Source organism: Siniperca chuatsi, linkage group LG11, assembly GCF_020085105.1.
Source record: "Siniperca chuatsi isolate FFG_IHB_CAS linkage group LG11, ASM2008510v1, whole genome shotgun sequence".
NCBI classification, from domain to species: domain Eukaryota; kingdom Metazoa; phylum Chordata; class Actinopteri; order Centrarchiformes; family Sinipercidae; genus Siniperca; species Siniperca chuatsi.
This window is the reverse complement of record NC_058052.1, coordinates 29,806,733-29,829,232: the sequence shown is the minus strand read 5'-3', so window position 1 is coordinate 29,829,232 and position 22,500 is coordinate 29,806,733. Positions and strand designations below refer to the sequence as shown.

General features: G+C 43.1%; 2 protein-coding genes across 7 annotated transcripts in view; both read right to left on the bottom strand.

Moving 5' to 3' along the window:
- si:ch73-193i2.2 overlaps positions 1-14,724 on the bottom strand; it is a 27,479-nt gene extending 12,755 nt beyond the window's left edge. For 2 of the 4 annotated variants that reach the window (XR_006379817.1, XM_044213541.1), the window contains exons 1-12: positions 13,500-14,724; positions 10,086-10,272; positions 9,831-9,991; positions 8,080-8,166; positions 6,503-6,653; positions 5,642-5,803; positions 5,370-5,479; positions 5,041-5,152; positions 4,661-4,689; positions 4,415-4,506; positions 3,943-4,306; positions 209-279 (exon numbers count right to left, since the gene is read on the bottom strand). Coding sequence is in view for 3 of the 4 variants with exons in the window: in XM_044213541.1 (XP_044069476.1) it covers positions 209-279; positions 3,943-4,306; positions 4,415-4,506; positions 4,661-4,689; positions 5,041-5,152; positions 5,370-5,479; positions 5,642-5,803; positions 6,503-6,653; positions 8,080-8,166; positions 9,831-9,991; positions 10,086-10,272; positions 13,500-13,586 (1,613 nt within the window). In the remaining variant the exon portion in view is untranslated. The remainder of the gene's footprint in view (positions 1-208; positions 280-3,942; positions 4,307-4,414; positions 4,507-4,660; positions 4,690-5,040; positions 5,153-5,369; positions 5,480-5,641; positions 5,804-6,502; positions 6,654-8,079; positions 8,167-9,830; positions 9,992-10,085; positions 10,273-13,499) is intronic. The other 2 variants (XM_044213543.1, XM_044213542.1) reach the window with 2 other exon arrangements.
- Positions 14,725-16,295: 1,571 nt separating this feature from the next.
- The window catches only part of prkn (parkin RBR E3 ubiquitin protein ligase), a 17,278-nt gene continuing 11,073 nt past the window's right edge, over positions 16,296-22,500 (bottom strand). For all 3 annotated transcript variants that reach the window (XM_044213549.1, XM_044213550.1, XM_044213551.1), the window contains exons 8-11: positions 20,912-20,973; positions 20,257-20,487; positions 19,653-19,770; positions 16,296-16,618 (exon numbers count right to left, since the gene is read on the bottom strand). In XM_044213549.1, coding sequence (XP_044069484.1) covers positions 16,515-16,618; positions 19,653-19,770; positions 20,257-20,487; positions 20,912-20,973 — 515 coding nt within the window. In that variant the 3' untranslated portion in view covers positions 16,296-16,514. The remainder of the gene's footprint in view (positions 16,619-19,652; positions 19,771-20,256; positions 20,488-20,911; positions 20,974-22,500) is intronic.

Here is a 22,500-nt window from a genome sequence, read left to right as displayed (position 1 = left end):
TGTGCGTGTGTGTGTGTGTGTGTGTGTGTGCGTATGCGTGTGTGTGTGTGTGTGTGTGTGTGTGTGTGTGTGTGTGTGTGTGTGTGTGTGTGTGTGTGTTTGTGTGCGTGTGTGTGTGTGTGTGTTTGTGTGCGTGTGTGTGTGTGTGTGTGTGCGTCTGTGTGTGTGTGTGTGTGTGCGTCTGTGTGTGTGTGTGTGTGTGTGTTACCACAGGTCTTGGCTGTAGCTTCCTCTCATCCTGTGAATCTGTCTGTTCTGATCTGAAAGGAAAACTCTCTCCTGCTCACACACACACACACACACACACACACACACGCACACGCACACACACACACACGCACGCACACACGCACACACACACACATTCATTCCTATATTACCAACAGTGGACTGTCACGCTACATTGACCAAGTGTGGACCTCTGTCTCTGGTCATTTTGAAAAAACAAAAACAGAACAGAAAATTTACTTTTAAGCATTTTTCCCCATAATATTACTGCAAATCTGCTTTTTTAATTTTTCTAAAAGAAATTGTTTGAAATTGAAATTGCATCGTTGAACGATGTCTACCTATCAAAGAGGGGACCTCCATATACTGCAGTGGAACTCTGTACCCATCCTTTCACCTGATGAGGGTTTGTTTACTGCAAAGACTTCCTGTGTTTCTTTCAACAGTGGATCATTTAACTTTAATGTTATCAATATTTAAACATTTCTCTGTGATAGAAACATTACAAAAATAATCATGGCCACATTAATTGAGAATGAATAATGTTTTACCTGCAATTCAGAAGTAACTTGGCTGCATGCACTAATATCAAGGACTGTAGTATTTGCTTCAATTCAATTATTATTATATAGAATATAATATATATATATATAATAGTGTAATAATATAATATTACACTAGTGCACTAATTTTAATTTAGGGCAATTCATATTCTTCTGTGTTTGTTGGTCATTTTTATGAAGTATGCATTTCTTTTCATTTTTAATTATTCGCAAAAAACAGATTTATTATCAGACTTTTATTAGACCTTTGAAATGGTTCAGTGGTTCAGGCCCCAAAAACTCCCTTGACAAGTTTTCACAAGCACAGGATTTCAATACAGTTTTCAATGTACTTCTATCCTTAATCTATATTTATAGGAATGCATTTCATTTGTTGATTTGCATTACAGAAAAAAGGTCCACGCTTATATTGTATGGAATGACTGGGGTCCCCTGTTGGCTGGTACATAAAGACACAAGTCCCCTCTTAGATAGCATGGAGCGATAGCTTGGCGTCGCCAGACTAATTCGCAAATGCATATTAGTCTGGAACCTCTCAGTTCATTTTCGATTCCCAGACCAAAATGCCTCTGGACGCAATTGGAAAGACCTAGAACCAATCAGAGCAACAAAACGTGCTGCACGTCACATGCAAGCTGAGGCAGTGCCTGGTCCGTTTTCAAAGAGGAAATGGGTTAGTGTCGTTCCATACCATTCAACAGGGGACCAGTGCTATACAGTCCAAGGGTGGACCAACGTTTCTGTTTTGGAGCGCAAAGTTCCAAACAAAAGTCAACATATAAAGCCTATTCACAGATCTGTATCCTGTTGTGATGGTTCTGAGATGAGCTGTCGGCAGCTTTCCCTTCTTCAATGCCCATTAAAAGCACTAACATACCAGTTAACGTGTATGTGCTAAAGAAACATTTCAGTTGACAATCCTGGGATGTAAAGACCCATGAAAGACCAATACTTGCTGAGTATCAGTGTGAACTTAACGCAGCATGTGTGTCAATCAGTTTATACAAACTCTCACTTCCATTGTTACGATGCTGCACCATTTGGCAGCCCTCAAATATGCCTTCTCTATTCTGTAATAAATGTATGACCATATTCTACAACTACCTTTTTCCCTCAATAACCTCCTAATTACTGCTTATTGATAGTAAGTAAGGAAGTTGTTGTACATGAATTAAGATCTTTATATGTTTTGCCTTATAAGGTGGTAGAACCACACGAATACTCATTCTCCCTTAATAACACGTAATATATATGATCTATTTCTATGTAACTAAACACAAATCTACACGTGTTAATAGTGTGCAAATAACTCTAAATTAAGTGTTTCTGACTCAGAATATGTTCCCCAATCTAAAATGAGGTCTTGCTCTTAACTAATTCACTAGTAGTTTGACACTAAACCACACAGGTTCCCTGTTCTGAAGTTGCCTCCTCTTCACACTTAGTAAATCCATTGTAACACACAGCTTCTGCAATTAACAGACCCTGTTCTATTAAATGCCTGCTAATAAGCATCTTGGTGAATATGCGGTGCTTAATATAAAATTTGTTTTGCAGTAGTTTTAACAGTGGGCTTTGTGAGGTTAATCCATCCTCTAGCTGACTTTTATCTCACACAAACTGATGACTCCCAGTATCTACGATATTTTCCAATGTTAAATTGTTGTTCTCTGGCAACACCTTAATGTCAATATCCGAAATAGATCCTAAAGTATTTTTGTCGCTTTACTTACATATATCATGATCGGTTGTCATTGTGTTTTCACAATACACCTCAGATTTCAAAAAGCTACAATGACAACATTGTTGATGCCACTTTACTAAAAAATAATTATATGTTTAGTTTGGATTATGATTTTCTCTTAAGAATCATCCATTTCGCTTATTTCTTTTTTATTCATCCATGCTGGAATGTGAATTTCGCTCCCTGCTATCCAAGAGCTTGTGTTATGATGTACCAGCCATAGTGGACCTCTGTCATTCAATACAAGTCTGGACCTTTTTCTGTAATGCGAATCAACAAATAAAATGCATTCCTATAAATATAGATTGAGGACACAAGTACATAGTAAAATTAATTGAAGTCCTGTGCTTGTAAAAAATGGGAATTTTTGGGGACTGAACCATTTCAAAGATCTAGTAAAAGTCTGATAATAAATCTGTTTTTAGCGATTAATTAAAAATGAAAAGAAAGGATCTTAGTGCTGACCATTTCATTCCTAATTTTTATCCTGGTTGTTTTTTATTTATTTTTTTAGATTTTTTTGAATCTAAAATACTAATTACTCTCGTGCCTTCTGGGCAGCCCTTTATTTTAATAATGTCAAGCTTGAAACTTAGGAGATCCCCTAAAGCTCAGCCTTTATATTTTGTTACAAAAACATAATAACAAATCATGTTTCAAGAGACTGGTTTCTTCACTCAGTAGCCTGTTTAATTGCCCCTCTACAGTCTTAAAAACTGCCTGGGGCTGCAAGCCATTCACACTATGGGGGAGTGTAAAAACGCAGGGGCACTGCTGAGTATGGACTTTAACACTCACACACCTGCTGGTCCCCTCTTGGCTAAAAATTCACCAGAGGGTTTAAGACATGATTTTAGCATGATTTAAAGCATGACCAACAGGGGACCTCCAAAATGTCCCCCATTGGCTTGGTGGTCCCCTGTTGGTGAGTGTGTAACGACGTCGAGGTCCACTGTTGGCTAGGTAGGTAAGTGCCCTCAGACACACAGTCATGTTTCCATGACTTCAGAGGACATTACATTGACTTATATTCCTGGAGTCTTACCCTAAACCTAACCTTAAACCAAGTCTTCACCCTAATATTTAATGATTTTCGTCATGGGGGTTTTGTCCTCAAAAGGAAGGTGAGTCCCCACAATGTGACTGTGTAAAAAGATTGTCCCTACAACATGAGTAATACACATTCTCTCTCTCTCTCTCTCTCTCTCTCACACACACACACACACACACACGCACACACACACACACATTATATCAGACGTTTGACACAGTGGACCAACTCCTCAAACACTTAAGCTGTTTCCTCCTGTTTCCAGTCTTTATGCTAAGCTAAGCTAACCAGCTGCTGGCTTTAGTTTCATATTTCACTAAATGTTGAACTGTCCCTTTAAACGTGTTGTTTTATACCTGAGGCCACATGGGATGTGAGCAGACCAGGTCGTCATGGAGACGACGTTCCGCCCACCGCTGCCAGAGGTAGAGCTTCCTCCTCGAACGCAGGATGTCCTGCACCTCCCTCAGCACCTCCTCCAGAGTCAACAGGAGCGCCAGGACCACAAGGAGGACACGCCACCAATCCTGAGACAGACAGACAGGTAAAGAGATAGACACACAGACAGGTAGAGAGACAGACAGACAGACAGACAGACAGGTCACCTGGGGGAGGACGTAGCGATCAGGTGAATCTCGGTGGACGGACACAGAGATGGCGACAGTTGTCCAGGAAACGTTGAACAGGAAGTTGAGGATGAGGAGAAGCCACGCCCCCAACCTGGCAGCAGCACAGACAGATTAGAGACAGGTAGAGCAGTGACCTTTCACCTGAGAGTTCACTGAGTGATGATATAAAATAAATCAAACTAATCAGAGTGGAGTTTACCTGCCGTACAGTTTCCATTTGACCTGGATCAGTTTGAGAAAGACTGGATTCATGATGAGGTCCAGTTTCCCCTGTTGCACCACCACCTCCAGCTGACAATACAGGAACCACACAGTTAAACTCAATACAGTTCACTGTTCACTGTTCACTGCACACTGTACAATACAACACAGTGCAGTGTAACAGAGTCCAGTTCAGTTAATAACTCCACTCTGAACTGAATTACAGTTAACTTATGGAACTTACTGGAGACGTCGGCTCACTGACGACTGCTTCTACAAAACACAACAGAGGTCAGTCAGGCAGACAGGTAGAGTCAGGCAGACAGGTAGAGTCAGGCAGACAGGTAGAGTCAGGCAGACATGTCAATGAGTTTGACAGCACTGTATCATGAGTGGTAGTATTGTCTGTAAAAAAGAAGCATCAGCAGTGATACAAACAGTACTATAGTAGAGATACAGTGGTATTGCAGTATTATCATTAGGAGGCTTTCAGGTTGAAAACTGAATGACTAGTGGAGGACCAGTGGGGGGCCAGGTGACCATGGTTCTGGTTCCAGCAGGTTCAGCTAGTAGTACTGTAGTTAACCTGTAGTAGTACTGCAGTACCAGTAGTAGCAGTGTTACCTTGCAGGTGGGTCTCAGATGAATGTGGTTCTGGTTCCAGCAGGTTCAGGTAGTAGTACTGCTGTCTGGTCATTCTGTCGGTCACATGGAACTGACTGAGCGCCAGCCAGGCCTGAACACAACATACAACCACATTCATCATCACCAGGATACATCCTGTTCTATTCCACTGTATTCATCTTTCCAGATTTTACAGCATGATTTGAAATCAAATGTACATTTCTTGAAGGCAATAGAGAAAAACAATATTGAAAAGGTGGAAGTTTTAATAATGACTTTTTTGGACCAATCACAGCTCTCTTATCTGTCAGTAAGCAGGACATTGTTACCACTGGACTCATCCGACCAATCAGAGCAGTTATACAGAGCTGTCCATCAGAGTCCTTCATCCCTGCCTCCGCCCCGAGCTCCAACAGCACCCGAGCTGCTTCACTACGCTCTGAAAACACACACAGACAGTGCTGGGTCAGTACAGTAGAGTCAGGGTCAGTACTGACCCTTTAAGGTCAGTAGTGAGTCAGTAGTGTAAGTAGTGTCAGTGGTGTGGGTAGTGAGTCAGCTGTGATGTCAGTGGTGATGTCAGTAGTGATGTCAGTGGTACCCAGGTTGGCAGCAAGCTGCAGTGGAGTTCTGTGTTTGTAGTCGGTGCAGCTGATGGAGGCTCCGGCCTGCAGCAGAAGTCTGATGGAACCTACAGCTTCGTTCTTAGCAGCATAGTGAAGAGGAGTCTGCTGGTCCAGAAGAGTCCGAGCTTCCGGATCAGCTGAGGACACACACACACACACACACACACACACATACACCTATTGATCAGGATCTGTACATCGGATCTGATCTGTACTGAGTAAGAGTAACTACAGCTCCCATGAGTCTTTTCTATAGGTGGACTATCAAAACATTATAGGAGTTGTAGTTGTCGGATGCTGCCAAACAATCGTTTTCTCTTCATTAAAATGATGAGTATTTCAAATGTTTCTGTCCATTTCAGCAGCAGATCTTAATTAATCTCAGAATCTGGACAGAAAACTTCAGGAACTTGATTCAGCTCTACAGAAACACTGAGACAATACATGACCTGCCAGAGACCAGAGGACCAGAGGACCAGAGGACCAGAGGCCAGCTTGAAGGGGGCAGGACTTTGACTTTTCTATGGCTCTAAACACCACAGACATGAACGGATTATAAAACAGTTTGCGCAGACATGAAAAAAGGCCCCTCACCCTCCTACGTAGGAGCAAGACACCCAGACTGAAAGAGACACAAAACAACCACAAACAATGCGTAGTCATTTTGTGTCTGATTGTGGTCATTTTGAGGCCACGAGGGGTCAGGGGGCCACTGGGCCAGAGCCCGGTAGACCCGTTCAATAATCCATCTAGCTGTGGACTGACTCTGCGGTAAGACAGATATCAACAAAATGTCAGTGTTACTTTAACTCTCTCCTGGACTTGTCCACACAGACCTTTTCGGTCCAGCAGGAACTGAACCATGTCCTGGTAGTCCAGTGCTGAGGCCACATGAAGCGCCGTGACTCCAAACTGATCCGGCCGGAGGAGATCTGAGCCTCGGTCCAAGAAGAACCGCATCACATCCACACTCCACGCCCTGGAGATCTGAACACACACACTGTGTTCACCAAACAGCCAAATTTTATCAGACTAGTAGAAAAGGTTTCAGTCGTCGTCATCTGGACACAGTTTCCAGAATCAAGACGTTTCGGCTCCCATCCAGAAGTCATTCTCAATTGTGAAAATGGTCTGAGAACTCAGAAATTTAAGCTACTCTGTGTTACTTAGGCCCCGCCCTCAGGGAGGAGTCTACCTGAGTGTCTGCTGTTTACCTGCCTAGTTTCACCTGAAACTGACCTTCTTTTGTTTCCATGATGGCCCAGTAATCAATAATCAGGCCTATTGTTTTCTGGCTGCACCTCCCTCATCACTGTTAAGTACCTGATTAGCATGTGATTGGCTTGACCACGGTGTTAATACACTGTGGTAAACTTTGGGCAAGTTGAATCTCAGACCACCATTTCTGTTCAAAGAGGAGTTTTCTTTTTTCACAAAATGGCTTCTTTGACTCCTCTTTCAAACCAACTCTTCTCTCTACTTAGAATCTTCACCTCGCTGTCTTCAAATGTGCGGTTTGTAGCTTTTAGATGCAAATGCACGGCGCTCTGCAAGTAAGTAGAGAGAAGAGTTGGTTTGGTTTGGTTTGGCATGCATGCTCTGGTATCAACCAAAATCTGATTGATTGGTGTGAGTGGGCATGGCCTATCACATATTTTCTCATAACTCAAGATGCCTTTGAGCAATCCTGATTCAACTCACAGGAGACATCCCATGCTACCTCCTGAACATACACACAGAGTTGTGTTCACATCCGATGAAGGGGGGACGAATGGCGGAACTTTTGAGTGCGAAATTATTGAAACACTGCAGGCTTTCTGATGATGAAACAAGTGTGTGATTGGTCTCACTCTTTCTTTCAAACTGATTTAAACAAGCTGAGAGTACGGTATAGACCTGCTCTATAGGAAGAGTGCAATGAGATAACTTCTGTTATGAATTGGCGCTATATAAATAAAATTGAATTGAAGTGACTTTGCTCGACTTTGTGAAGCCTGAAACCCCTTTAATTTTAACCGATTGAGCTGCTTCCTTCTGTTGAGTGCAAAAGGTTTGAACCCGCTCATTGCCGCCTGTGGGTATATTTGTGTTTGTTTTTTTGTCTTGTAGTTTTGCATCTATTTTTCATCATTTTGTGTCTTGTAGTTTTTTGTCTCTTTGCCATCATTCGTGTTTTGCAGTTTTGCGTTTCTTTGTGTTTGTTTTGTGTCTTGTAGATTAGCGTCTCTTTATAATATTATTGTTCATGTTATTACTATGTTGTTGTATGGTTTAAGATGTATTCAGTGTTTGTTCTGTTATATAGTTGATTTATAACTGCATACTGATATTGACATTCACTGTATTAATGTAAATGTTTGTAGTGAAACTAAATAAACAAAGCTGTAGAATAAATAAAAGGTCCTGTGTTGACCTCGTGCAGGATGGTCTGTCCGTATCTGTCTGAGCTGTTTGGATCAGCTCCATCTGCGATCACTTGATCCAGAAACTGAAGGTCCACCTGCACAAACACAAACATGTTTAGGAGGATTTTATACTGACATTTCTTCACCATAGAGTTTTTTAACTGATCCAAACTGTGAACCTGCTGGTACATTAATATGACACCTGCCTTCTTTCACATTTACTTTCCTTCATTTCCTTTTTTCTTCATTCCTATCCTTCATTCTATCTTGGTTTTTACTTTGTCTGTATTATTTTAAAAACAAGATCGTTGTTGTTTTTTTAATTAGTTTTACATTAGATATGAATATTTATTGTTTAATATTTATTATTTATGATATATTATCTGGTCGATGTTACCTGTCTGTTAACTGGTCGGTGTTACCTGGTCAGTGTTACCTGGTCAGTGTTACCTGGTCAGTATTAACTGGTAGGTGTTACCTGGTCTGTGTCCTGGTTTATATTAATATTTACAGTGGTGTGCAAAAGTGTTTGCCCCCTTCCTGATTTCTTATTTTTTTGCATGTTTGTTACACTTAAATGTTTCAGATCATCAAACAAATTTAAATATTAGTCAAAGATAACACAAGTAAACACAAAATACAGTTTTTAAATGAAGGTTGTTATTATTAAGAGAAAACAAAATCCAAACCTACATGGCCCTGTGTGAAATAGTGATTGCCCCCTAAACCTAATAACTGGTTGCTCCACCCTTAGCAGCAACAACTGCAATCAAGCGTTTGCGATAACTTGCAGTGAGTCTTTTACAGCGCTGTGGAGGAGATTTGGCCCACTCATCTTTGCAGAATTGTTGTAATTCAGCCACATTGGAGGGTTTTCGAGCATGAACTGCCTTTTTAAGGTCATGCCACAGCGTCTCAATAGGATTCAGGTCAGGACTTTGACTAGGCCACTCCAAAGTCTTCATTTTGTTCTTCTTCAGCCATTCAGAGGTGGACTTGCTGGTGTGTTTTGGATCATTGTCCTGCTGCAGAACCCAAGTTCGCTTCAGCTTGAGGTCACGAACAGATGGCCGGACATTCTCCTTCAGGAGTTTTTGGTAGACGGCAGAATTCATGGTTCCATTTATCACAGCAAGTCTTCCAGGTCCTGAAGCAGCAAAACAGCCCCAGACCATCACATTACCACCACCATATTTTACTGTTGGTATGATGTTCTTTTTCTGAAATGCGGTGTTACTTTTACGCCAGATGTAACAGGACTCACACCTTCCAAAAAGTTCAACTTTTGTCTCGTCAGTCCACAGAGTATTTTCCCAAAAGTCTTGGGGATCATCAAGAAAAAATAAGAAATCAGGAAGGGGGCAAACACTTTTTCACACCACTGTATATGTTACCTGGTCGGTGTTACCTGGTCACTGTTACCTGGTCAGTGTTACCTGGTCTGTGTCCTGGTTTATATTAATATTTATGTTACCTGGTCAGTGTTAACTGGTCTGTGTTACCTGGTCAGTGTTAACTGGTCGGTGTTACCTGGTCTGTGTCCTGGTTTATATTAATATTTATGTTACCTGGTCACTGTTACCTGGTCGGTGTTACCTGGTCTGTGTTAACTGATCGGTGTTAACTGGTCAGTGTTGCCTGATCTGTGTCCTGGTTTATATTAATATTTATGTTACCTGGTCAGTGTTAACTGGTCTGTGTTACCTGGTCAGTGTTAACTGGTCGTGTTACCTGGTCAGTGTTAACTGGTCAGTGTTACCTGGTCGGTGTCCTGGTTGGTAGCAGCCAGCTGTCTGAAGTGCTTCAGCAGTTTCTTATTCAACTGTTGGTTTTTATTTGCTGTGTCGGTTTCGTCTCTCTGCTTTTCATTGCCTTCATCATCCTCAGCCAGACCTCTGTACTTCATCTCCAGCTGAACACCTAAATATTAATAATTAATATAAAAACATTAATAAATCCTGATTTGCTGAGTTGACTGAAACACCACCTGGAATCTGGTGTCTCTGCGTGTCACCTGTCAGTTTTCCTCTTCTCTGCTTCCTGCGACCGCAGGAGTACGACGCCCACTGAGTTTCAGTCTTCACTGCTGCTGACAGCGTGGACCTGGACCCCTGAGGACACCCCGAGACCTGAGGACACCCAATGGCCTGAGGACACCCCGAGACCTGAGGACACCCAATGGCCTGAGGACACCCCGAGACCTGAGGACAGTGGTGGAATGTAATTATGTACATTTACTCAAGTACTGTACTGAAGTGCAAATATGAGTTACTTGTACTTTACTTGAGTATTCCATTTTCTACAACTTTATACTTCTTCTTCACTACATCTACAGGGAATTATTGTACTTTTTACTCCACTACATTTGTCTAACAGCTTTAGTTACTAGTTACTTTTCAGATTACAATTGTGTTTCTTTATGGGTTGAGAAAATTCTCCTACTTCTTAAGCTAAATAAACTATTTAAAACCCCACTTGGATTAGCTGGAAAATGCATCATCACAAATCTTTAAACTGTGGAGAACCATAACTGCCATAATCAAAAATAAATAAATAAATAAATGACTCAATAAATAAATGAATATTTTAAAATATGATATATATATTAAAATAAATATATGTATTAATTAATTTATAAAATGTGATATAAACTGATATTTCTGTTTTAATTTGCTTCTGTATTTATTTAGCTAGTTTACTAGCTTATCAACAGATTACTGGGCCATCATGGAAACAATTAGGTCAGTTTCAGGTGAAACTAGCTAATCAACAGATACTCAGGTAGACTCCTTCCTGAGGGCGGGGCTTATGTAACAGAGTAGCTTAAATTTCTGAGTTCCCGTCCCATTTTTTCAAAATTGAGAATGACTTCCGGATGGGAGCCGAAACGTCTTGATTCTGAAAACAGCGTCCAGACGACTACGACTGAAACCTTTTCTACGATAGAACACTCCTGGACGAATGAGGGACGACACCGTCTTATCTTAGTGCTGCATTCAACATCATTGATCATCACATCCTATTACAGAGACTGGAACATGTAATTGGCATTAAAGGAGCCGCACTAAGCTGGTTTAAATCCCATCTATCAGATCGATCTCAGTTTGTACATGTTAACGGTGAGTCCTCCGTGCACGCCAAAGTTAGTCACGGAGTTCCACAAGGTTCTGTGCTTGGACCAACTCTATTCACCTATATATGCTTGCTTCCTCAGTATTAGGAAACACTCCATAAAGTTATTGTTATGCGGATGAAACACTCCATGAAAAATCAGTTAGTTTTCATTGTTAGGAGACCTGCAATTTTCTGATGTTAAACTCTGACAAAACTGAAGTTATTGTAATTGGCCCCAAACACCTCTGAAACACATTATCTACAGATATAGTTGCTCTAGATGGCATTGCCCTGGCCTCCAGCAGCACCGTAAGAAACCTCTGCGTTATCTTTGGCTTTTGTCAGAGTGTACATGAAGCCACTCACTGTTTTAACCACACCCTCGACCTTGTTCTGGTATACGGCATTGAAATAGTCTTAATAGTCTTTCCACAGAATCCTTCTTTATCGGACCATTATTTAATAACTTTTGAACTCCTATTACTGGACTACACGCCACTAGGCAAAAACTCCTACTCTAGATGTCTATCTGATATTGCTGTGGCTAGATTTAAGGAGGCGATCCCATCTGCATTTAATTCAATGTTATGTCTCAATATAACAGAGGACTCCTATGCAAATCGAAGCCCTTCCCAAATTGATCATCTAGTTGATAGCGCTGCAGGCTCACTGTGAACGACATTCGATTCTATCGCTCCTCTAAAGAAGAAGATAAAAAACAAAGAAGGTTAGCTCCATGGTATAACCCCCAAACCCGCAAACTGTCTCTTAGGCTCTTATGAGACTCCGACAAAACTGAAGTTATTGTACAAACACCTCCGAGACACATTATCTAAAGACATAGTTGCTCTAGATGGCATTGCCCTGGCCTCCAGCAGCACCGTAAGGAACGTCAGAGTTATCTTTGATCAGGATTTATCCTGTAACTCCCACATGAAACAAACTTCAAGGACTGCCTTCTTTCACCTACGTAACATTGCAAAAATCAGGCACATCCTGTCTCAAAATGATGCAGAAAAACTAGTCCATGCATTTTTTACTTCAGGCTGGATTATTGCAATTCCTTATTATCCGGCTGCCCGAATAAGTCCCTTAAGACTCTCCAGTTGGTCCAGAATGCTGCGGCAATGCTGTACTGACAAGAACCAGGAAAAGAGATCATATCTCTCCAATATTAGCTTCTCTGCACTGGCTCCTGTAGAATCCAGAACTGAATTTAAAATCCTTCTCCTCACCTACAAAGCTCTTAATGGTCAGGCACCATCGTATCTTAAAGATCTCATAATACCTTATTACCCCACTACACACTGCGCTCCCAGGATGCAGGGTTACTTGTGGTTCCTAGAGTCTCCAAAAGTAGACCGGGAGCCAGAGCCTTCAGTTATCAAGCTCCTCTCCTGTAGAACCAGGACCCAGTTTGGGTTCGGGAGGCAGACATCATCTCCACATTTAAGAATAGGGTTAAGACTTTCCTCTGTGATAAAGCTTATAGTTAGGGCTGGCTCAGGTGAGTCCTGAACCATCCCTTAGTTATGCTGCTATAGGCAGCAGGTATTTCTGCCTCCGAAGCTGCAGAGACTGGAACTGTGGTTGGAGGCCATCTGCTGCCCCTGTGTTCCTGCTAGACGACCGCTGCTACAATTATTATTATTACACTTCCCTTATTACTATTATTATCACTATCATTGCTATTATTATTTTAAAATTCTAGGTGGTATTTGCATTGTGCTTCCCCCTCTCTCTCTCCCTCTCTCTCTGATGGCCGCCCACCTTTGAGTCTGGTTCTGCTCGAGGTTTCTGGCTCTTCGCCAAGTGCTTGTTCATGGTGGGATTTGTTGGGTCTCTGTAATTAATATTATAAAGAGTTCGGTCGAGACCTGCTCTGTAGGAAAAGCGCAATGAGATAACTTCTGTTATGAATTGGCGCTATATAAATAAAATGTAACTGAATATGTATGAAGTGTTTGTTTTATTGGCTCTCACAAGTGAAAGTGGAACAATTAAAACTCTGTGACAGAAAGTGGACTGTTGGTGTTTGCTTTATTCTGCGGGGCGAGCTGGATGCAGAGTTTACTGTCAGTCTTTATTTTGTCCTTTTTTATCTCAACATTTTAGCTACTTTTGAACTTTTTTAATTTCTTCTGTTTTACTTTGATGTTTTTCTTTCTTTTGTTCTTTGGTTTAAAAAAACATGTTTAAAGTTTAATATTATTATTAAAAACATTGATGAGTTAATCTACACCCGGCTGGGACTCCCAGCAGGATGAAACAAACACTCAAACTGCAGGTGGACCTGGTTCTGGCTCAGACTAACCTGGATGGTGTTTGTGCTTCCTGACATCTCCAGCTCCAGTCCAGGATTCTTCAGACCTGTCAGACCGGCCCTGGTCCCCCTCCTCATCCTCGTTCTGTTAAGCCTTCGTCCACCAGGTCAGAACTCCAGACCTCCACACTGATGGACCTGCCGGACCTCCTGAAACCTGCCAGACCTCCAGAAACCTGTTGAACCTCCTGAAAGCCTCCTAATACCTCTGATCCAGATCTGACTGATTCTTCACTTTGTGGTTTTGAGCTTCAGCTGCTCAAAACAAAACCATAAAGACAGTGACGTTTATCAGCCTGCTGCCCTGCTCAAAGGTTTATGGTTTATCTTATCAGCGGGTGGAGCTGGAGGGACCAGGTACAGGTCCAGGACTCAGACCGAACTGAACAAAACAGTCTGTTTTATTCAAACAGGAAGGAGCTGAATGAAAACCGATGACTGACATCAGCAGAAATGATTTGTTAAACAGAACTTTTAATCACATGATCTCCGACTGCTGGATCGCTTCATATTTACACCTCAGTGACTCTGAACCGATACTGACTCACGGTTCAGGTCCTCCTGAGACCTGGAAACATTCAAGTTATCATTAGATGAAATGAGTCTTATTTGACGCCAGAACAAATAAACATAAAATACAATACATTTAAAAAAATGCAAAATTTTAACTCAAAAATGGGCACTGAAAATTGTTAGCTTAGCATTTAGCTTTCAGTCATTAAACTTTTTAAAGAGTGACTTTAAGCCTGTTTCACCAATGACCTCATTCAGCATCTCTGATAGGTGAGTTCAGGTGTGTGCCCAGTTGCACCTGTAACCACACCTGACAGTGATGTCACAGTGTCCTGAAGTACACCTGTACATCACTGCAGCCAGTAAGAGAAGTTAAACCACTGGAGGTTTTCAGTTCCTCTTTAATGTTTTCTGTCAACATAATGATAAATAACTCTCCACACACAGAGACACTTCACATAATACTAACACACTTTTAGCGTCATGATTAAATACTGATGTTGATGTCTGAAAGATCCAAAGGTCTGATAACAATATATGATGTATGATGTAAACAAACGTTTTATATAAGGATGCCTTAATTATTAAGTATTTTCTGAGGAGGCTGAGGTCCTTCAACATCTGCCGGACGATGCTGAAGATGTTCTATGAGTCTGTGGTGGCCGGTGCTGTCCTGTATGCTGTTGCATGCTGGGGCAGCAGGCTGAGGGTAGCGGACGCCAACAGACTCAACAAACTGATCCGTAAGGCCGGTGACATTGTGGGGGTGGAGCTGGACTCTCAGAGAGGAGGACGCTGGACAAACTACACGCCATCTTGGACAGCGTCTCCCACCCGCTCCATGACGTGCTGGTCAAACAAAGGAGCACCTTCAGCGGAAGACTCATCCCCCCACAATGCACCACAGAGCGCCACAGGAAGTCATTCCTGCCTGTGGCCATCAGACTCTTTAGCTCCTCCCTCTAAGTGTCAGTCTGTATGACCCGAAGTCACTAAACTGGACATTGATCATTAACATCTCTGCCATAATTAATAATAATTGTGCAATATTCTGTGTGTGCCGTGCAATATTAGTTTTCCCTTGTTAGTTTTTCTTATCTATTGTTACTGATACGATATACCTCAATTACTCTAGACAGTACATGCACCCCCGCTTATTAATATTATTTATTACATAAGGAGTTACATTGTATTAGACTGTACTTCTCATCAACCAGTAAACCCACTTGGTACTTGACACTTAGTTTATCTTATACTTATACCGACATGATACTTAATTTATTTTCTGACCTGTTTTATAGTGTTTATAGTGTATCATATTGTTTTCTAGTACTTTCTCCTGTGTGCACTGACGTAAAGGCGAGCTGCTGTAACAAAGAGTTTCCCTCGGGGATCAATAAAGTGTTTCTGATTCTGATTCTGATTCTTAAATTTGGTTATTAAAGAGTTGTGACCAACATTAAGTGCTGATTATTTTACAGTGTAAATGAACTTGTCAGCACCCTTTGAGCTCATTTCGAAACAGAGTCTCTGTTACAAACATTTCTTTCACATCTCTCTCCTGATGTTTACCGATAATCATACGCAGCAGAGATGAATCTGGTGTGATAAGAAAAAAAGATTTATTTTATTTTTATGGCTGAAAAAGAAAAATATCAGCTGAATGAATAAAGATTTTGTAAAAAAGGCTGATTAATAAACCTCAGATCCACACAAACATGTCAGGACTCCAGTCTAAAGATCACACACATCCCATCATGCTTTGCACACCGGCCATGTTTGTTTTCTGGATTTTCCTTCAGATGAATAAAAAACTTAGAACCGTCTCCCCCCAAAAACAATCAGACTAATAATCTTTAAATAAATAAATATTAAAATTAGACTGACAGCAGAGAATGAACAGGAAACTCAAACCAGTGACGTTTTCATTACATGGTCAGCAACTTAAACCTGTTGGCCACCAGGACATTGATATTCTGATATCCATCCATCCATCCATCCATTTTCTACCGCTTGGTCCCCGTTAGTCGTCGGGTGACTGGAGCCTATCCCAGTGACTTCGGGCCTTAGGCAGGGCACACCCTGGACAGTGGCCAACTCGTCGCAGGGCTAACACAGACACAGACAAGGACAGACAACCATTCACTCACACATTCATTCAATACGGGCAATTTAGAGTTATCAATTAACCTACACATGCATGTCTTTGGACGGTGGGAGGAAGCCGGAGAACCCGGAGAGAACCCACGGTAACACGGGGAGGACATGCAGACTTATTCTGATATTATTATTATTATTATTATTTCTGACAAAAAGATTTTCTGACATGAAAACATGGAAATATAACATCTCTACAAGTACAACGACGACATCAGGCTGCAGGGGAGTTTCTGAGTTGGTGGTTCGAGTCCCGGCTTGTCCTGACAGCTGCTGTAGTGCCTCTGAGCAACAGGTGCGAACATGTCTGTGTTGTGTGTGTGTTTCTGTGTGTGTTTATCCGAACCAGTGGTTTCCCATACACTCTCTGTTCCAGGTGACTCCACAGAGCCAACACCACTCTGCTCTGCACAGAGGACACTGCATGTGCATACAGCCGCCTGCAGGGGGAGACACACACACTTATATAGTTACTGTGTTTTCTGTGATAATGATGTATTTAACTTTATGTATAATTTTATTTATAACTTTAGAATTGTATTATATTTATAAAGATATTTATTTTATCTGCACAAATATAAACTTCTGATCTACTAAAACCTTCTTGTTGAGCTAAAAGGACTTTATTGATCTCTAACTGGAAACGTTCATATTAAAGAGAAGATAGCGGGTCTGAGTCCTTCTGCCACCACAAACTCTGACAGACCGGTTCAGACCAGCTCAGACCGGTTCAGGCCAGTTAGGAGAATATTCTGGATCACTGTTACACCACAGTGAGCAGTGCCCATCACGCCGTCCCCCGTGCTGCACTGGGACACTCTGACCACGTCATGGTCCACCTGATTCCTGCATGCAGGCAGAAATTAAAGCTCTGTAAACCTGTTGTGAGGACATGAAAGCAGCGGACCAGTGTGGCTGTGGAGGACCTTTGGGCGTGCTTGGACTGTACTAACTGGGATGTTTTCAGGACCGCTACCAACAGTCTGGATGAGCTCAGGGGCTGTGATGTCATACATCAGCTCCTCTGAGGACTGCTCTGAACCATCACGCACCAGGGTGAGTTACATCAACGACAAACCCTGGTTCACAGCTGAACTCAACTAAGGTTGGAAAAGGAAGAGGCGTTCAGGAGAGGAGACAGGGACAGGTTTAGTGAGTCAAAGTACAGGTTTAGCAAGAGAGAAGCGAAATGACTCAGAGAGACTACAACACCAGTTCTCAGCCAGCGACTCTGCTTCTGTGTGGAGGGACTCAGACAGATCACCTACAGACCTACGCCCCCCACTCCATTAACGCCTTACGGCTGGCCAACCAACTGAATGAGTTCTACTGTCGATTTGAAAGACAATGGGACAGTCCTGACACCATCCCTCGCGACCCCATCCACCAGCTTCAGCCCGCCAGCTCCACCTCCCCCACCTCAGCAGGGGCCTGGGCCTCTCCACAACGGCCCACCCCAGAGGCTCCTCCCTCCCCTACCACAACAACGACTCTCTCCATACTGGAGAAGGACGTTAACAGGAGGCAGAACTCCACCATCATCCCTGTCCCCAAAAAACCAAGGACCACAGGACTCAACAACTACAGACCCGTCGCCCTGACCTCTGTGGTAATGAAATCTTTTGAGAGCCTTGTGTTGTCCCACCTCAGATCCATCACAGACCCACTCCCACCCCCTGCAGTTCACCTATACTGCCAACTGGTCCATAGGTGATGCAGTAAACATGGCCCTCCGCTTCATCCTCCAGCACCTGGACTCCTCAGGAACCTATGCCAGGATCCTATTTGTGGATTTCAGCTCTGCCTTCAACACCTTCATCCCGGCTCTGCTGCAGGACAAGTTCTCCCAGCTGAGTGCACCTGACTCCACCTGCAAGTGGATCACAGACTTCCTGTCCGACAGGAGGCAGCATCTGAGGCTGGGCAAACATGGACTCCCGGACCATCAGCACCGGTTCCCCCCAAGGCTGCGTTCTTTCCCCTCTGCTCTTCTGCCTGTACACCAACAGCTGCACCTTCAGTCACCAGTCCGTTAAGTTCCTGAAGTTTGCAGATGACACCACCCTCATTGGGCTCATCTCTTATGGGGAGATTGACCACCTGGTGACCTGGTGCAGCCAGAACAACCTGGAGTTTAACGCTCTGAAGACAGTGGAGATGGTTGTGGAATACTGGAAGAACCGAGCCCCAACCACCCCGATCACCCTGTGTGACTCCCCTGTCAACACTGTGGAGTCCTTCAGTTCCTGGGCACCATCATCACCCAGGACCTCAAGTGGGAGCTGAACATCCCTCACCAAGAAAGCCCAGCAGAGGATGTACTTCCTGTGGTAGCTGAAGAAATTCAACCTGCCAGAGACAATGATGGTGCACTTCTACACCGCCATCATCCAGAGTCCATCCTCACCACCTTCATCACCATCTGGTACACTGCTGCCACTCCCAAGGACAAGGGCAGACTGCAGCGTATCATTCGATCCGCAGAGATGATGAGTGGCTGCAATCTACTTTTCCTCCAGGACCCTGAAGCGAGCAGGAAAGATTGTGGCTGACCCCTCCCACCCTGGACACAAGCTGTTTCAGACACTCCCCTCCGGCAGGAGGCTGCAGTCCATCAAGACCAAAACCTCACGCTGCAGAGACAGTTTCTTTCCGTCTGCAGCCTCATCGAGGCCGGGGACCCCCCGGCACTGACTCTTTATACCCCCCTGTAAGGTTCTGCACATTCACATGTAAATATGTTGCACATTGCACATACTGTAATTTAAATAACATGTAGTCATATTGTACATATTCTTTATTATTATTTTCTTATGTTCTTTAATATCTTGTCAGTTTTATAGTTACAATTCTTGACCTGCAGAACTTGCTTTATGTTTCTATATAATTATTTATATTTCTACTATGTTTATTATCAGGCATCAAAATACCAAAGCAAATTCCACGTATGTGTAAACCTACTTGGCATTAAAGCTGATTCTGATTCAGACCGGTTCAGTCCAGTTCAGACCAGCTCAGACCAGTTCAGACCAGCTCAGACCAGTTCAGACCAGTTCAGACCGGTTCAGAGTGGTTCAGACTGGTTCAGACCAGCTCAGACCAGCTCAGACCGGTTCAGACCGGTTCAGACCGGGTCAGACCAGCTCAGACCGGTTCAGACCGGTTCAGAGTGGTTCAGACCGGTTCAGACCAGCTCAAACCAGCTAACCGGTTCAGAGTGGTTCAGACCGGTTCAGACCAGCTCAGACCAGCTCAGACCAGCTCAGACCGGTTCAGACCGGTTCAGAGTGGTTCAGACCAGCTCAGACCAGCTCAGACCTGTTCAGACCTGTTCAGACCAGCTCAGACCAGCTCAGACCGGCTCAGACCGGTTCAGAGTGGTTCAGACCAGCTCAGACCAGCTCAGACCGGCTCAGACCGGCTCAGACCACACGACGTATGAACTGGTTTCATTAGAATCAGTTTGTTTCTCACCGTTTCTCTCCACAGGAACTGAACACTGAGGGCAGCGTTTAGTCGACTCCTGCAGGAGGAGCAGCGAGGCTCGATCCCACCTCCCTCTGAGAGATGCCTCCTCCTCCACCACAAAACCCTGAGGAGGACAGAAGAGGAGACTTAATTAATAAAAAACACAATTACAACAAACGCTAAAGTTAAAAGATTAGTAAAGATTAGTTATTGTATGTAACGTTGTGCACAAACACGAATGAACACAATAACACAGAGCGACAGAGCGGATTGATAACACTGATTGATAAAGATCTTTAGCATCTTACTGATACTTCACTTTAATACAAATGTTCTTATTTACCTGACATAATTTAGCTTAACGTAGCATCAGGACACTCACTTAACGTAAAGTTACTTCAAATTCAACACGTCCGTAAAACACTAAAAATAACTTCTCACCTGTGAAATATTATTATTATAGCTCTCTTTCATTAAAACGTCCAAAAGCACAAAAGTCTGTTTCTGCTATTTAAACTGTCCGGAACCTGCTGCAAGTTGGTTAATAACAAACAGACTGATGGGGCTCTGTGATTGGTCTGCTGATGTGTTTAGTGTTTAGTCAGCTCACCTGTGAGGCTTCACCTGTGGGCGGGGCCTGCTCAGTGTGACATGCCCCCTCATGGTACGCCTCCCTGCAGTCTTTGCAGAAGACCAAGCCACAGCCGAGCTGTCTGTCACACTCCACCCTCCTGCTGTCCTCAGGTGGGACAAGCCCCGCCCCACAGCCAGGTGACGGACACATCAGTCCTCCAATCATCAGCAGGCACTCCTCCGCCCCGTACTGCTGGTACCGCCCATACTGAGAGAGAGAAACGAATCTGTCAGCTGCTCTCTGATGTTTCCACGGTTACAGCTTCATGTGTTAAATGATGTTTTTATAACAGAAACTCTGCTGCAGGTCGGACAGAAGCTACGTTCATGTCGGCTTTTATTTATTTTATCATTAATGTCAGACGAGTTTTTAGAAACTGAAGAACTTCTTCCTTCATCTGGGATCAACTCAGTGTAACAAAACACATTTACATACAGTAACACCTGATATTTTATATTAAATGTAATAGAACAGAACTGAGAGTTTGTCTCTCCCAGACTTAAGTTACATCGCAACATCACAAAAACACATAATTATATAATAAATATAATAAACATGGAGTCTGTGGTTTGAATGCTTCACTGAGTGGAGATGCAGTATATATATGTATGTATGAGGAGGAAACTCTCACCTGATCGTCTCCCAAAATCCTGAAATGATGCAACTCTTTAATGAGCGAGTCGACGCAGCCCACTGGAGACACAAATAAACACATTTAATCACATTTATTGATTGTATTGATCACCTGACTGACACGGTTTCTACTCTGAATGAAATATTAATCATAATCTGAGTGATGACAACCAGCCTGAAGAATTTATTTTGGATGAATGAAGGAGAACCGAGGAGTTAATGATGACGTTCACGTGGTTTGTTTGATAAAAGCTGGAAACAAACATCAGACATGTTAACAGTCATCAGCTGCCAGCAGAGATCAGCAGCGAGGTTCCCGAAGTGAAAATCCCATTCACTTTCTGAATCGAGGACTTTGATTATTGCCCGTGACGTCGTAACCATCCACGGTAGACTGACCGCGGGCCGTGAGACCGTGAGGCGATGGTTTGCGCTCCTGTAGAAGCCACGAGTCCGAATGAAATCCACCTGGTTTTAAGAAAAACACGTTTCATTCGCGATCTCATGGAGAAGCACTACACTACCCACAATCCTAAAGCGTAACAGCGACGTCTCTGATTGGTGGAGCTAGCTGTTACCACGGAAATGTTTTCCACACCCCTAGTTAGCTTTTTAAAAAAACTTTATTTACACACTTACAACAGGTTTAGCTAGTGAGTTACTGCTACCACTGACCTCTATGATCGTTTGTTACGTTCACCGCAGAGTCGCCACGACTTCCCTCACAGACACTCGGCCTCTGCTCAGAGAATCACTACGGGTCAGGGTTTGTGAGGGCCAGCTCGTGGGCTCAAGGCCAGTATGAAACACAAGACATGCAGGGTTGTGGTGCAACATTAGTTAACATGAGTCTACATGAAACTAGTTGAGTCGTACTAATCATGCCGTCACTATGTACCCCAACACACACTACAATATATTACAACACTGTTATTAACAATATAAACTATAATAAGGACAAAGGTTAACTTCAAGGAGAAGCGTGTTAAATGGTTTATGGGACGAGTAGTTCCTTCACTCTTAAAATAATTATGTACACAGTCTTGTACCTTTGCCTTTTTCCCGTTTTCCTACTTTTTTCTTCTCCGAATCAAATGTTTTACGGTCACGATTCATCTCGTCGTTGACTGGCTCGGTTCCAGGCCTAAAATTCTTCATATAAGGATTTTCTGAAACGTCAGTGGAGGGAATGAACCGGAGTCGTTCAAAAACTGGGCGGTCACTGTTCCGTGATTAAACAGTGATCTGATGGAGTAGCCAAGTGATCTGATGGAGTGGCCAAGTGATCTGATGGAGTGGCCAAGCGATCTGATGGAGTGGCCAAGAGATCTGATGGAGTAGCCAAGTGATCTGATGGAGTGGCCAAGCGATCTGATGGAGTAGCCAAGTGATCTGATGGAGTGGCCAAAGCGATCTGATGGAGTAGCCAAGTGATCTGATGGAGTGGCCAAGCGATCTGATGGAGTAGCCAAGTGATCTGATGGAGTGGCCAAGCGATCTGATGGAGTGGCCAAGAGATCTGATGGAGTGGCCAAGTGATCTGATGGAGTGGCCAAGCGATCTGATGGAGTAGCCAAGTGATCTGAT